Genomic DNA, 11,337 nt, shown 5'->3' on the forward strand with positions numbered 1-11,337 from the left:
ATTTGATAGATTTAAAAAATTACTTGATGACAAAATAATTGACAAAAAGTTCGCAATTTAAGTAATTGTGTGTAATCGCACAAAACTGTGGAAATAAGCTTTTTATTGACTCTATAAATATTTCCATTATTTAATAAAAGTGAAAATTTGAATAAAATCGATGCTATCCGTTTGACCTGCTTTTTATGTGAAACGAACAAGCGTGCTCGTATTGTTAGTTACTCGTAATTATAATATTTTTTCTTCACAAATAATTTTTTGCCACTGAATTAATTTATTTTTTAACTTTTAACTTTTATTATTTTTCAGAATATTAATTGATACGATTGTCGAATTTTTATGGAATATGCTCACAATTTATTTTATGTGAACAGATATTACTGGGATCAATTCTTAGAATTTTCCTTTATTTCTGAAATGCTCGAGATGCCCTTAAATGTTTAAACATTAATCGTTGAACTTCGGAATATATGTATCGCTATTCAGCAAGTAAAATGTAAGCGACATTACGAGCAATTTAGCAGATTTTATCAGTATGCAGTAGATTAGCATTAGTTGCGTTTTGTTAGACATAACGCTTCTATTAAATATAACATTATGACAGACTTGCAATAGAGATAAAAAAAATATGCTGAGTGTGTTGTGATATAGATTAATAGAGATCCTAAATCTTAGTCCTTGGGCCGCTTGGCCCTCGGTATCGTAGAAAAAAGTAGGTCTGTAATAACGATGCAGGGTGGTTGCAGTCACCCTGACCTTTTCACTTCCTCTCTTCTCCTGCTGTTCCTATATCTAGAGTTTGGCACTCGCAATACTACTTTTTGTTTTTGAATTAAAAATTAGTTCTTGCAAAAAATATGAAATTAAATTCAAATAATGTTTAAATTTTGATATATATAAGAACATATTTCGATTTAAATTTCAATGCTAATAAAATTTAATTTGCTATAAGAAGAGAGGAAAAAATACAAATCAAAATGATTAATTTCTGAGTAAATCTCATCTTTTTGGATTATATAGATTATACAAAAATTATTTTAAATGAAATAAAATATATTTTTAATCACGCTTCATAAAATATATTAAGAACATATACTGATTTCAGTCGATTGTCGCATACATGTTCACTTTTTGATATTTACATATTTTTTTTACTTGGAAAATTGATTAATTGCAAGTTACCATTCTGATGTTGTTAAATGATGCAATTACTAGAGTCAAAATTTTTAAATTACAGTATTTTCCTGCACCGGAGATTAGGATCACGATCCTCCCTCCTTCAGCTTTCCCTGCCATCCCCTTCGGCGTGCATATAATACACGCATGCGACGAGAGTGAGGAAGGGGAGAAACGACCGACGAATCCATCGGCAACGAGTGCGCAGTGAAACGAAGAGAGTGAACTGCGACGGAATTGCTGCGCCCTTCGGCTGACTCTGGATGGGGTGGGTGGTGGATAGCCCCACTGGCCTGGCGTTCTCGTTCTCACCACCGACGTCGCGTCATGACACGGACGTTTATTTTTCGTCGCAGTATCGACTTTTATGAAAAAAATATAAAGCACACACGTTATCAGTTATTAATTACGATACAAAACACCTCAATGTGTAAGATCGATGTTTAACCACGAGGAACTTGTGCAGAGGGTGAACGTAAAAGGCAACGGATTAGTGCGTGTTAAGCTAAGAATATTCCTCTAGGGGAAAATCTTTAAAAAGGAAGAAGAGAAAACACGGACACACACACACACACAGGTATAAAATACGTATACACATTAATATATATACGAGGTGGAGAACTTGTATTATAAAACGAACGATATACATAATGATGGTGACATTTGCGACCAGCAGTTTCCGCGGAGTGAACATAATAAAATTGTAAGAAGAAAAAGGATAGACGCTCGTCGACGCGCAAATAAAGTGATTAAGGTAGATGTAGCTTGGACGTGTCGAGAGTAAATCTGGGTCATCACGAATGGATCTCTCGATAGAACGAAATAAGATTTTATCACTTTCTACCAAACAACAAGATTGAAAGTTTGAATCTTTAGGACGGATGCTGAAGATCGATTTGTGTTATAAAAAATGTGCGTTTTCCATTTATGAACAATATAAAAAACAATCTTGGACGATATAGAAAACTTAATTATAAATTAAAGAAATGCACATCTAGAGAATAACATAAACGCATACAACGCAATATGATGAGAAAGATACACGTTAATTAATAATTTAATAATAGTAATTATATTTACATAATATTAATTACTTTATCGTACGACTTAATTAGGATATATTGCGTAAATGAGATAATCGATAATCGCTGGTGATATTAATATAATAAAAGACGAATATGTAATGATATTCATTGAGGAAGCAACATCTTCCTTATTATCTTTTGAGTGCGTCCGAAGACGCGCCGGTGAACGCTCGACAGTAAATAATATGGTGTGTGGCCTGCAGTCGGTGACGTCAAGGACTGAGAGGTATGTCGATGGTTCGATGTAAAGAGGGCAACGAAAGTGGATACAACGAAATTTCCCAAAGGACATAGAATAAATTTCCCGAAGGAAAAAAAAGAGAAACCAAATTGATATTCGTGTCGCAGAAATATAATAAGAGAAACGAAAAGAAACAAGATATTCATGTTAAAAGTAATAAGAAAAACGAATTCTCCATATTATCGAAGCAGTATCTATAAAGCTTTTTAAATCATTTTTTGAATGGTTCTATTTTTGAAAAGAAAGAAATCTTTTTCTAAGCGAAAGGACTGTGAGGTGATTCATCGCTCGTTATTTCACAAGATTGATGTAAGTCTTTCTCTTATCTTTTCACATTTTTCAAGATTTCTTTTCTCTGTATACTTAAAATATATTTTATAAACATTTTCTACAGATTTAAATATTGGAATATTTTAAGAAACTATTAATGAATCAATTTTTTAAAGATAGAAAAAAACGTAATGCAATTGATGATTTTATTTAATTAATTATGTATTTTTTTAAAGAAAATCTTACAATTAATGTTTATTTTTTCTCAATTTCCAGACAAGTCTTCAAAATTTCTTTCGTAAATAACGAATGTGAAGCACTTTTCTTAAAAGAGAAGAGAAAATCGAGTTGATTGTATCGATTTTTCACTTGAAAAACTTGGAACTGTCTCGACAAATAGGGCGGACGTCTAAGAAGCGCCCTGAAGGGGTAAATCAAGATAAATCTCAAAGTGGTGGGTGCAGCGATCTATGGGGCTGCGGCGGAGTCGGCGAGAGGGACAAGAAAGCCAAGAGCGGGGTCGCGACGAGTGACTTTCCTCCCGATTGAGAAATAGAGATATCGTCGTAGAAGCAGGTTGATACACACAAAGTGGGGACGTTGTGGAAATGGGTCAAGAGTGTTTCTGAAGAATGACGATGGCAGTGTTCTCGGTCTCCACTTAATGTGCCCCATGTCGAATAAACAGCGCGAGAAATCAGTCTAGTACATTATACCGAGTGTTATCGCGAATAGATTAGATTCATGCTTAAAAAAAAGGAGATACTTCTCTTAGAAACACTGCGAATCCAAATTGTGCCGTTAATGTAATATAAGTGTGAGTACATGTGTTTTGGTAAAACTATAACTTGTTTAATTATTATAAATTAAACTCGCGATTTTATGATTCTACAGTTGACTATTTTTTATTTTTTTTATCAATTAATAATAATAAAAATCGATTTTCATAAATTAAAGACCAATGCGAGGGAATTCGATTTGTAACTCAAAGCGCTATGGATCAAATCGTGTTCACTTCCTCGTTATTTTATGATCCGTTCAAAGCTAAACTATTCCTGGATGTTAATTTCAGATTAACATATGAAAAAAGTGCAACGATGTCAATACCAAGGAGCTAGTTGATCTTCACGATTCAACGAAAGACTCATTGGAAATACAACGAAAACGGATACGCAAGTTCAATGACGCGCAAGAAATGCATCGTTTATCGCAGCAGAAAAGCATCCGGTCGAAGTCGCCCATCCACATGTTAAAGACCGCGGATTGTCAATGTGATCGCATCGTCGCCACCATCGTTGTCGCCGTTTCTCTCGGAAAGACATAATCCTCTTCTCTTACGCCGAAAGATCCATCAAATTCTCAATCATTTTCATGGTCTACGGATCGCGCAGAGTTGCGGAGTCAGCAACCACCACGGGAATCGCTTGGCTTCACAATATTACCGCCCAAGGTGATGATTCTTGTCTGATTTTATTTATATGATATAATAAGTATCGCTTGTACAAGTTTTGTATAGCAAACTTGTTGACTTGATGATATTAACATTTTGCATATCATATAATTTTCTTTTATAATCTCGTTTTTACAATGAAATTTAATTAGAATATATATAACGCGCATTGCGAAATATATAAGGGTATTAATATAGTAAAGAAATTATATATTTATTGATCTCGAAAAATTTAGATATATAAGAAACGAGCGAATTATAATATTTTTTAGATTTTTTTCTTAATTTACATGATCCTTTTAAAGATTGTTTATGCAGTTATTATTATTTCATCCTATCTTTAGCAACGGTATAAGAAAAGAATACTAACTAACGAGAGACTATAGATTAATTAGATTGTGAGTCGCATTGCTCTGCTGAATTAATCATGCTAATCAATACACTTGATAAATTATTTACAAGACTTGCATTGTTTTCACTAATAATAACTTATAAGAAATAACTTATAAGAAATTAATAATAATAACTATATTAAACTATTATTTTGTCACACAAAATACAATATAATATATTTCAATAACATACTATATAATATTCAAAATAATACGTAATAATTAAAAGAGAGCGAACTTTAATTTCTCACAATGTATAATTACTATATAAATAATTCGATGATGATACAAAGTTACTTATATTATCATTTTCTTGAGCTACAAGACCGGTCAATTTCTTATCAGAAAGGTTGTATTTATTTTAACGATATCTTTAATCTCGGAACGCCGCGTGCTGGTCATGTAGATTAGGCGATTATTGTAAAACTTCTTTACACGCGAATGCGCGCAATTGATCGACTGTATCCAATGCTTGCCCTACTCTCTCGTTGACTATGTAACATATTACGATCACCGCATAAAGCTTCACTTTCACTTCGTGCCCAGGGTGAAAACTATGAAATTCGGCATATTAGCATAAGAGAGAGCCAATATAGGTAACAGTTTCGTTCGCTTTTACATAACATTCATTGTTATTCACAAGATATACGATAAGTAAGAAGTAAGTTGACTGATTTGACTGTGACTCCAAAATTTTTATGTTTAATATATTAAAATTATATATATATATATATATATATATAATTTAATTATTATATATATTTATATTATATATATATATTAGTTTTAATTATAATTTTTTTAATTATTAATAAAAACAATGCAAGTCTTGTAAATAATTTATCAGGTGTATCGATTAGCATAATTAATAATAATATTTATATTATATATATATATATATATATATATATATAATTTAATTATTAATTCATAGGCATATATTAAAAATCTCCAGTTTTTATGTTATTTTAAATTTATATTATCAATAGCTATTTTATATTAAAAATTAGGAAATTATGAGAAAAATAAAGGCTTGTAACTTTTGTTAAGAAAAATTTAATTCCGAATTGCCTAAAAAAAATATATATATGAAAATTTTTAGATCTGTAAGAATATCTTGTATGTATATATAGTCTTGTACATATTTGTTCAACATAACAATATGCATAATATGAATAAAGACAACTAATTATATTAATTATATTAATTAGGCGAAATGAGCAACAGCGGTGGATTCGGCGTCGGCGTAGGCGTCGCCGGTGGGCCAACCCTGGCGGCCGCTCAGCAGGGTCAAGGGGTGGCTGCTCTCTTGGTGATGCTCGCCGTTCTCTGCTTCATCTTCGCTTATTGCTGCTGGGGCGCGCCTTTCTGCCGGTCCCTGTGCAGACGACATTGCTGCTGTCGTTTAGAGGACCCTGAACCGGACCCGCGGTTCGGCGGCAGCGATCAGGCGATGGTTGCAACGCCGACGATTATTCTCTTGCCGCATGGCAGAATGCTCGTCGTCGACGGTACGATCTTCACGCAGTTCCAGGCGGATCCCACAGGTGAAATTTAGAATTTCACGTTTCCAGATCTATGAATAAAATGAATTAAATGAATCAAAGTAACTGATCATTTAGAAAACAACGTAGAAAAAAAAAAAGAAATAAGACACTTTTCTACAGATTTAGAATAATATTTTTCTCTCTTTCTCTCTTTAAAAAAAAATATAACAAATATGTTGAATAAGTCAAGAAAAAATTAAATTCTGTAATCTTTTATTATGAAGGAAACATGTGCAGGGGAAAAATTATTTTTTTTAACATGCTGATCTCAAACATTATGGAAAGAGTTATAGTAGATAGAATCAATTTATTCTTGTAAAAATTTCGCTAAATTATTTAGAATATATAAGAGATGTAGGTTTAATATTTTTGTGGTAGGTTTGGATTTAGTGGAACTAGGCGACAGTGTGTTGCGCGCTCAGAGAAATCCACGAAGCGTAAATCGCCACCAGTTACAAAGCAGTCAGGGTAGCATCTTTGAAATGGATGCTGAGACACCCAGTAAGGACAGCTTAGGTTCTGTGGGATGTTTTCCACCACCTACTTACGAGAGTATTTACGGCAAAGAGGAGACTGATATGCCTCCTTCTTATTCTGACATTCTCCTGCACAGGTACATCATTACTGATAGTAATATATGTATGAATTAGAGAACTATTGATTATTACTATATACTTATTATACCAAGTAATTCAATTATCTTTCAGATTCGTCAATCTGCCGCACGAGATCGATATGCGCGATTACTGTCGCGACAGCAAGGAGGAGATCGAAATGCAGAGTTTAGATAGTTGCCCACATATCATCGGTAACCCGCTGAACTCGGTACCCGGGTATCACCCTTACGCCACGGTGACGAGCCTGTCTAGTTTGCAGAGCTACCCACGACGGAATGTCTCACGCCATCCGTCCATCATCAGCAATCCGCTGGACAACTTCTACGTGGATAACGAGCTTGGTCTCTATCGACTCAGTCGGGAAACGATGCCGCGAGTCTCTAGCAACGATGCGAATCTCGAGACCTTTCGCGCATCCCACGACGAAGTGTCGTTCCGTGTTCCGTTCGACGAGAACGAAAACTATCGGCACGCTGGTCGCAATAATCACCAGGTCGCCGGCAACGAGCTGATGAACACGAGAAACCGCGCCCGCAGCGCGTCCAGACTAAGCCAAGATAGCCGCAGGAGTTCGTTGAATCGAGACGGAGATCAACATCAAGTCTTCGTCAGATTGCCCGACTCCGAGGAGGTCGACACCGCTACGCGAGATAGATGTGTCGACGAAGATCAGCGATCTCGAGTGTATTGCGAAGATCAAAGCGCGAGGAATTCGCGTCTGGATCATTCGCAACTGCTGGACGAAGCCAACCACAATGTCGTTAACGATGATCCTAGGTACTTTGCGAGGAACAGACGATTGGAAGATGAAGACAGAAGTCAGGACGAAGCCGAAGGAGTTCAATTTCCCGACGAAGAAGCTGGTAATTTTGGCGCACTCGCCGATATTCGTGAAAGCAGAGTGTAATTTCACTTTATAATTGTACGTAATTCTCTCTCTGGTGATAAGAAGAGTTATATTGATGAAGAGTTTAAAATCGGAGTTCTTTAACTTTGAAATGAGATTTTCAAGACGTACGTACATAGAAAATTTCTAATTCTTTTTAAAAGTTCAAGTCTAATGAAATATCTGCACTAATATTATTTTAGTCTCTTTTAAGAACTTTATTTTCTTTAATTTTGCCCAAACAGTCTCTTAACTCATGTCCTCATATTTATACCAATTTTAAATTTGATAAATGTTATACACTGTTTCACGCAACAGATAGGGGATTGTGTACAAGAGTCAAATGACAAGTAAAAGTTGTTGCGATAAATTTCTATGACAGATAGAAGTTATTAGCATCTTGTTTCAATTTTATTTACATAAATTGAAATCCAGAAAAATTGGAAATGGAGTCAAGAAGTTATAGTTATAAATATCACATTGTGCGGAAAATATTATACCACGATGTTAATTAAAATTATATATACATATATAATTACAGAATTATATATACATATATATGTGAGACAATATAATAATTATATGTGACACACTAGTAAAATCTGTCACACATACACGTGCATATACACATACACACATGCAGCATATTTCTGACAAATGATCATACCGTATGAAACTGAACAACGACTTTTTTTGAATATTGAAAGAAGGTTTTTGCGCGATGAGAGAGAATATGAAGATAATTTTTAATATTGTTAAAATATCCCAGACGACGACAAATATCAAGAATAATAGTTAATATTCTCTTACCAAATAATGTAGATAGAAAGATTTTAATGAATATCATGCGATAAATTATATTACGATACTTAAAGTCCTTAATAAAAAGAAACTACGACTGCAAAAAATTAATATTGGGCAATTCACATTATAAAAATACTTTTATATGCCAAAAATTATTTAAGTTTAAGCAGAAATGTTATAATAAAATTAGCTTAATCCGTCCAGACTTTAACAAGTTTCTTAAGTTTCACGAGCATTATTGACAACAATTTGATGAATGTTTTCTTTCTTCAATATTTTATACATAAGTTGAATAGCTTCTATAATTATTAAATAATTATTATGTTTGCTTCTTGTATTATTTGAAGAATAACACATTCTTCTGGTATTTATACATACATTAAACAATTTTAGTATTTCTGAAAAATGATAAAACAAAAATAAAAACTGTGGTAAAAGAATAAAAAAAAGAATAAAACAGAATAAAATTTGCATTAAGAATAAAGGGAATGTATCATGCATTAATGGAGATTTCAGAGAAAGTAAAGAAGGAACTGAATATATAATCAGAGATATAACAAAATATCAAAATGTGTTAAATCGAATTATGCATGCAGAAAGTGAACGATAATAACAGTTGATTTTAAAATACATTTCTTATATACACATTACATATGTAAAATATTTATAGATAACTATATAAGTTGTACACATTGTTTTCTTGTCTCCTAATGATAAAAATCACTGACCGAGGGATATTAAAAGAATAAAATCCTGTGTGAAGCATATATAATACTATGTGCCTTCCTAGTTTTTAGAATGCTAAATGGAGAATATATGTAGATAATGGGATTTTTGTTCCTCTATGGCTGATTATTTCGACCAGAAGCTTTTTTCCTTTTAAATCTAATCACAGTAAAATAAAATTATAAAACAAGATATTGCTTTATAAGATAATCTTTGGGAATAAATATCCTCGATTCCAAACAATATCAATTAATTAATAAGCGATATCAGTAAATTGTTTCTTTTAAGAAATACTTAGAGTTTACAATTGTACATAAAATATTAATAAACATTTATTAAATCATAAAAAGGATCACAAAAAGGAAGGCAAGGCCAGTTATTGCATATGAATTCACAAATTAATAAAATGGTATAAATTGTAATTTTTAAAAATTCATAATATATATTTACATATTTACAAAAAATGTTTCCAATCGAGTTAATTATGTACAGTCAATGTCGAGATTTTTTATGACTATTTAATTATCTGAAAAGAAAATATGATAAAAATTTCTTAATTTTCAATCCACATCGCTGTTCATGTCCTGGAAAGATGATGAATCCTCTTCTTCAACATCTTTCTTGTCCCAGTCTTTCAATTTGGCTCCCATGACAAAATCATCTCGAAGAACATCCCATATCTTGCCATCCTTAAAAAAAAACCATATTTTCATTGTTATGCACAATTGTATATTAAATGTAAAAATGTGTATCAAATATCAATAAACATAATTCTATATTATGGTCTTGATACATATGGCATTGAATAATATGGCTTATGAATTAAATATATATTAATTTAATGCATATTAAAAAAGACAAATCAATAATATATTATGCTGCTATACATACACAAGTATACTAATATTATAGGAATATATTTTAACATTTATATTATAACGTTAACATATAATTATATTATAATTTATAATTTTAACATTATTTATATTATATAAAATAATTTCACTTACCTTGTCTTTATTATCTGTCTGTTTTACAACTTTTTCAGATTTGACAGTATTATCAAGTGGTGTGCTTTTACTGCCTCCCATAAGAATATCGAGAAAGGCATTTTTGTCAACACCTTTGAGCACCTGCTCGCGTTTTCTTTCCAATGGTCCTGCTTCTGATAATTGTTTGTTAATAACTGTTTGTTGCTGTTTTACTACATTAAATAGCTGTACAACTCCTCTGTAAAATATAGCACAAAAAATTTATTAACAACCAGAAGATAGTGAGAAAAAAATGTGTAAATGTAATATAAATTACCGTGTGGCTATTTTTTGCAGCATTCTTTCACGTTCTCGATCTATAATTGATGGTTTTACACGAACGCCAAGACTCTTCTCTTTTATCCTTGGTTTAGTACGTACAGTAGGCTCTCCTGTTTCGACATTAGCTTCTATTTTATTTTCATTTTTAATACCATCAATGTCAAAAGAAATATCTTCCGGTTTTTCTTTTACTTTTACATCGCATAATTTCTTTGCCTTGGCTAATACTATTGTCTTTTTTCTCTTTGGCTTATTTGTTCTTAAAATCTTTTGCATAACATCCGCCCATCCTGGGTTAGAAGTAGATTTACAATTAGCATCAGATAATGACTCGTCTCTATTGCTCTCCATTTCTAAGTCATCAGATTCATTTTCCTGATAATCATCGTTATCCTCATTTACTTCTTCGTGTATATTTTTGTCAGAATTTACTAATTCCATCTCGAAAACACGTGGACAGAAACGCTCAGCAGCATGCACAAAGATTTTTCTCTGAACAAATGAGAACCAGCGCCATCTGCTATCCAACACGGATATGGGCCAACTAAAATCGGTCACGTGACAAAGAGGAAGTGAAGAAGACGCCATATTGAAAATGCGCGCGCTTTTCAAATTGATGATCTTAAAAATAATGGAAGCTAGTGTCACAAGACTAATAAGTGTAAACCGAGAACAAAGGAAAAAAGTCTTGGCGCATCCGAGTAAAACCATTCATTACAACAAAAGAGAATGTGAAAGAATGCTAAAAAAAATAAGACATTATAATTTCAAAAGATTTATTTCTAATATTTTATAAATATTAAAAATATTAAGAGGTACAAAAGTTATTA

The 11,337-nt window shown here is 32.5% G+C and overlaps 2 protein-coding genes across 2 annotated transcripts; one reads left to right on the forward strand and one right to left on the reverse strand.

The window, feature by feature from the left end:
• Nucleotides 1-319: 319 nt before the first annotated feature.
• LOC145933503 (uncharacterized) lies at nucleotides 320-9,743 on the forward strand. Its single transcript, XM_083033243.1, has 7 exons — nucleotides 320-496; nucleotides 1,238-2,811; nucleotides 3,049-3,589; nucleotides 3,845-4,222; nucleotides 5,826-6,161; nucleotides 6,540-6,774; nucleotides 6,869-9,743. Exons 4-7 carry the CDS (start codon nucleotides 4,144-4,146, stop codon nucleotides 7,683-7,685), a joined length of 1,467 nt encoding a protein of 488 aa, XP_082889369.1. The 5' UTR covers nucleotides 320-496; nucleotides 1,238-2,811; nucleotides 3,049-3,589; nucleotides 3,845-4,143; the 3' UTR covers nucleotides 7,686-9,743.
• On the reverse strand, nucleotides 9,611-11,013 carry LOC145933504 (RRP15-like protein). Its single transcript, XM_083033244.1, has 3 exons — nucleotides 10,503-11,013; nucleotides 10,205-10,424; nucleotides 9,611-9,883 (listed from the first exon to the last, which is right to left on the reverse strand). The coding sequence occupies exons 1-3, from the start codon at nucleotides 10,946-10,948 to the stop codon at nucleotides 9,755-9,757; spliced, it is 795 nt and encodes a 264-aa protein (XP_082889370.1). The 5' UTR covers nucleotides 10,949-11,013; the 3' UTR covers nucleotides 9,611-9,754.
• Between the last annotated feature and the right edge of the window lie 324 nt (nucleotides 11,014-11,337).

Source organism: Prenolepis imparis, unplaced genomic scaffold (assembly GCF_030444845.1).
Source record: "Prenolepis imparis isolate NDT839.2.m4 unplaced genomic scaffold, iyPreImpa1.0 SCAF_3, whole genome shotgun sequence".
NCBI classification, from domain to species: domain Eukaryota; kingdom Metazoa; phylum Arthropoda; class Insecta; order Hymenoptera; family Formicidae; genus Prenolepis; species Prenolepis imparis.

What these genes read in the sequence shown, in the direction of transcription:
- LOC145933503 (XM_083033243.1), top strand. Translation starts at nt 4,144, where the DNA reads ATGGTCTACGGATCGCGCAGAGTTGCGGAGTCAGCAACCACCACGGGA. An exon ending in GTTCCAGGCGGATCCCACAG is followed by an intron (nt 6,162 to 6,539) that starts GTGAAATTTAGA and finishes TTTTTGTGGTAG; the next exon opens with GTTTGGATTTAGTGGAACTA. An exon ending in TCTGACATTCTCCTGCACAG is followed by an intron (nt 6,775 to 6,868) that starts GTACATCATTAC and finishes ATTATCTTTCAG; the next exon opens with ATTCGTCAATCTGCCGCACG.
- LOC145933504 (XM_083033244.1), bottom strand. Translation starts at nt 10,948, where the DNA reads ATGGAATTAGTAAATTCTGACAAAAATATACACGAAGAAGTAAATGAG. An exon ending in CTGCAAAAAATAGCCACACG is followed by an intron (nt 10,425 to 10,502) that starts GTAATTTATATT and finishes TATATTTTACAG; the next exon opens with AGGAGTTGTACAGCTATTTA. An exon ending in AGACAGATAATAAAGACAAG is followed by an intron (nt 9,884 to 10,204) that starts GTAAGTGAAATT and finishes TTTTTTTTTAAG; the next exon opens with GATGGCAAGATATGGGATGT.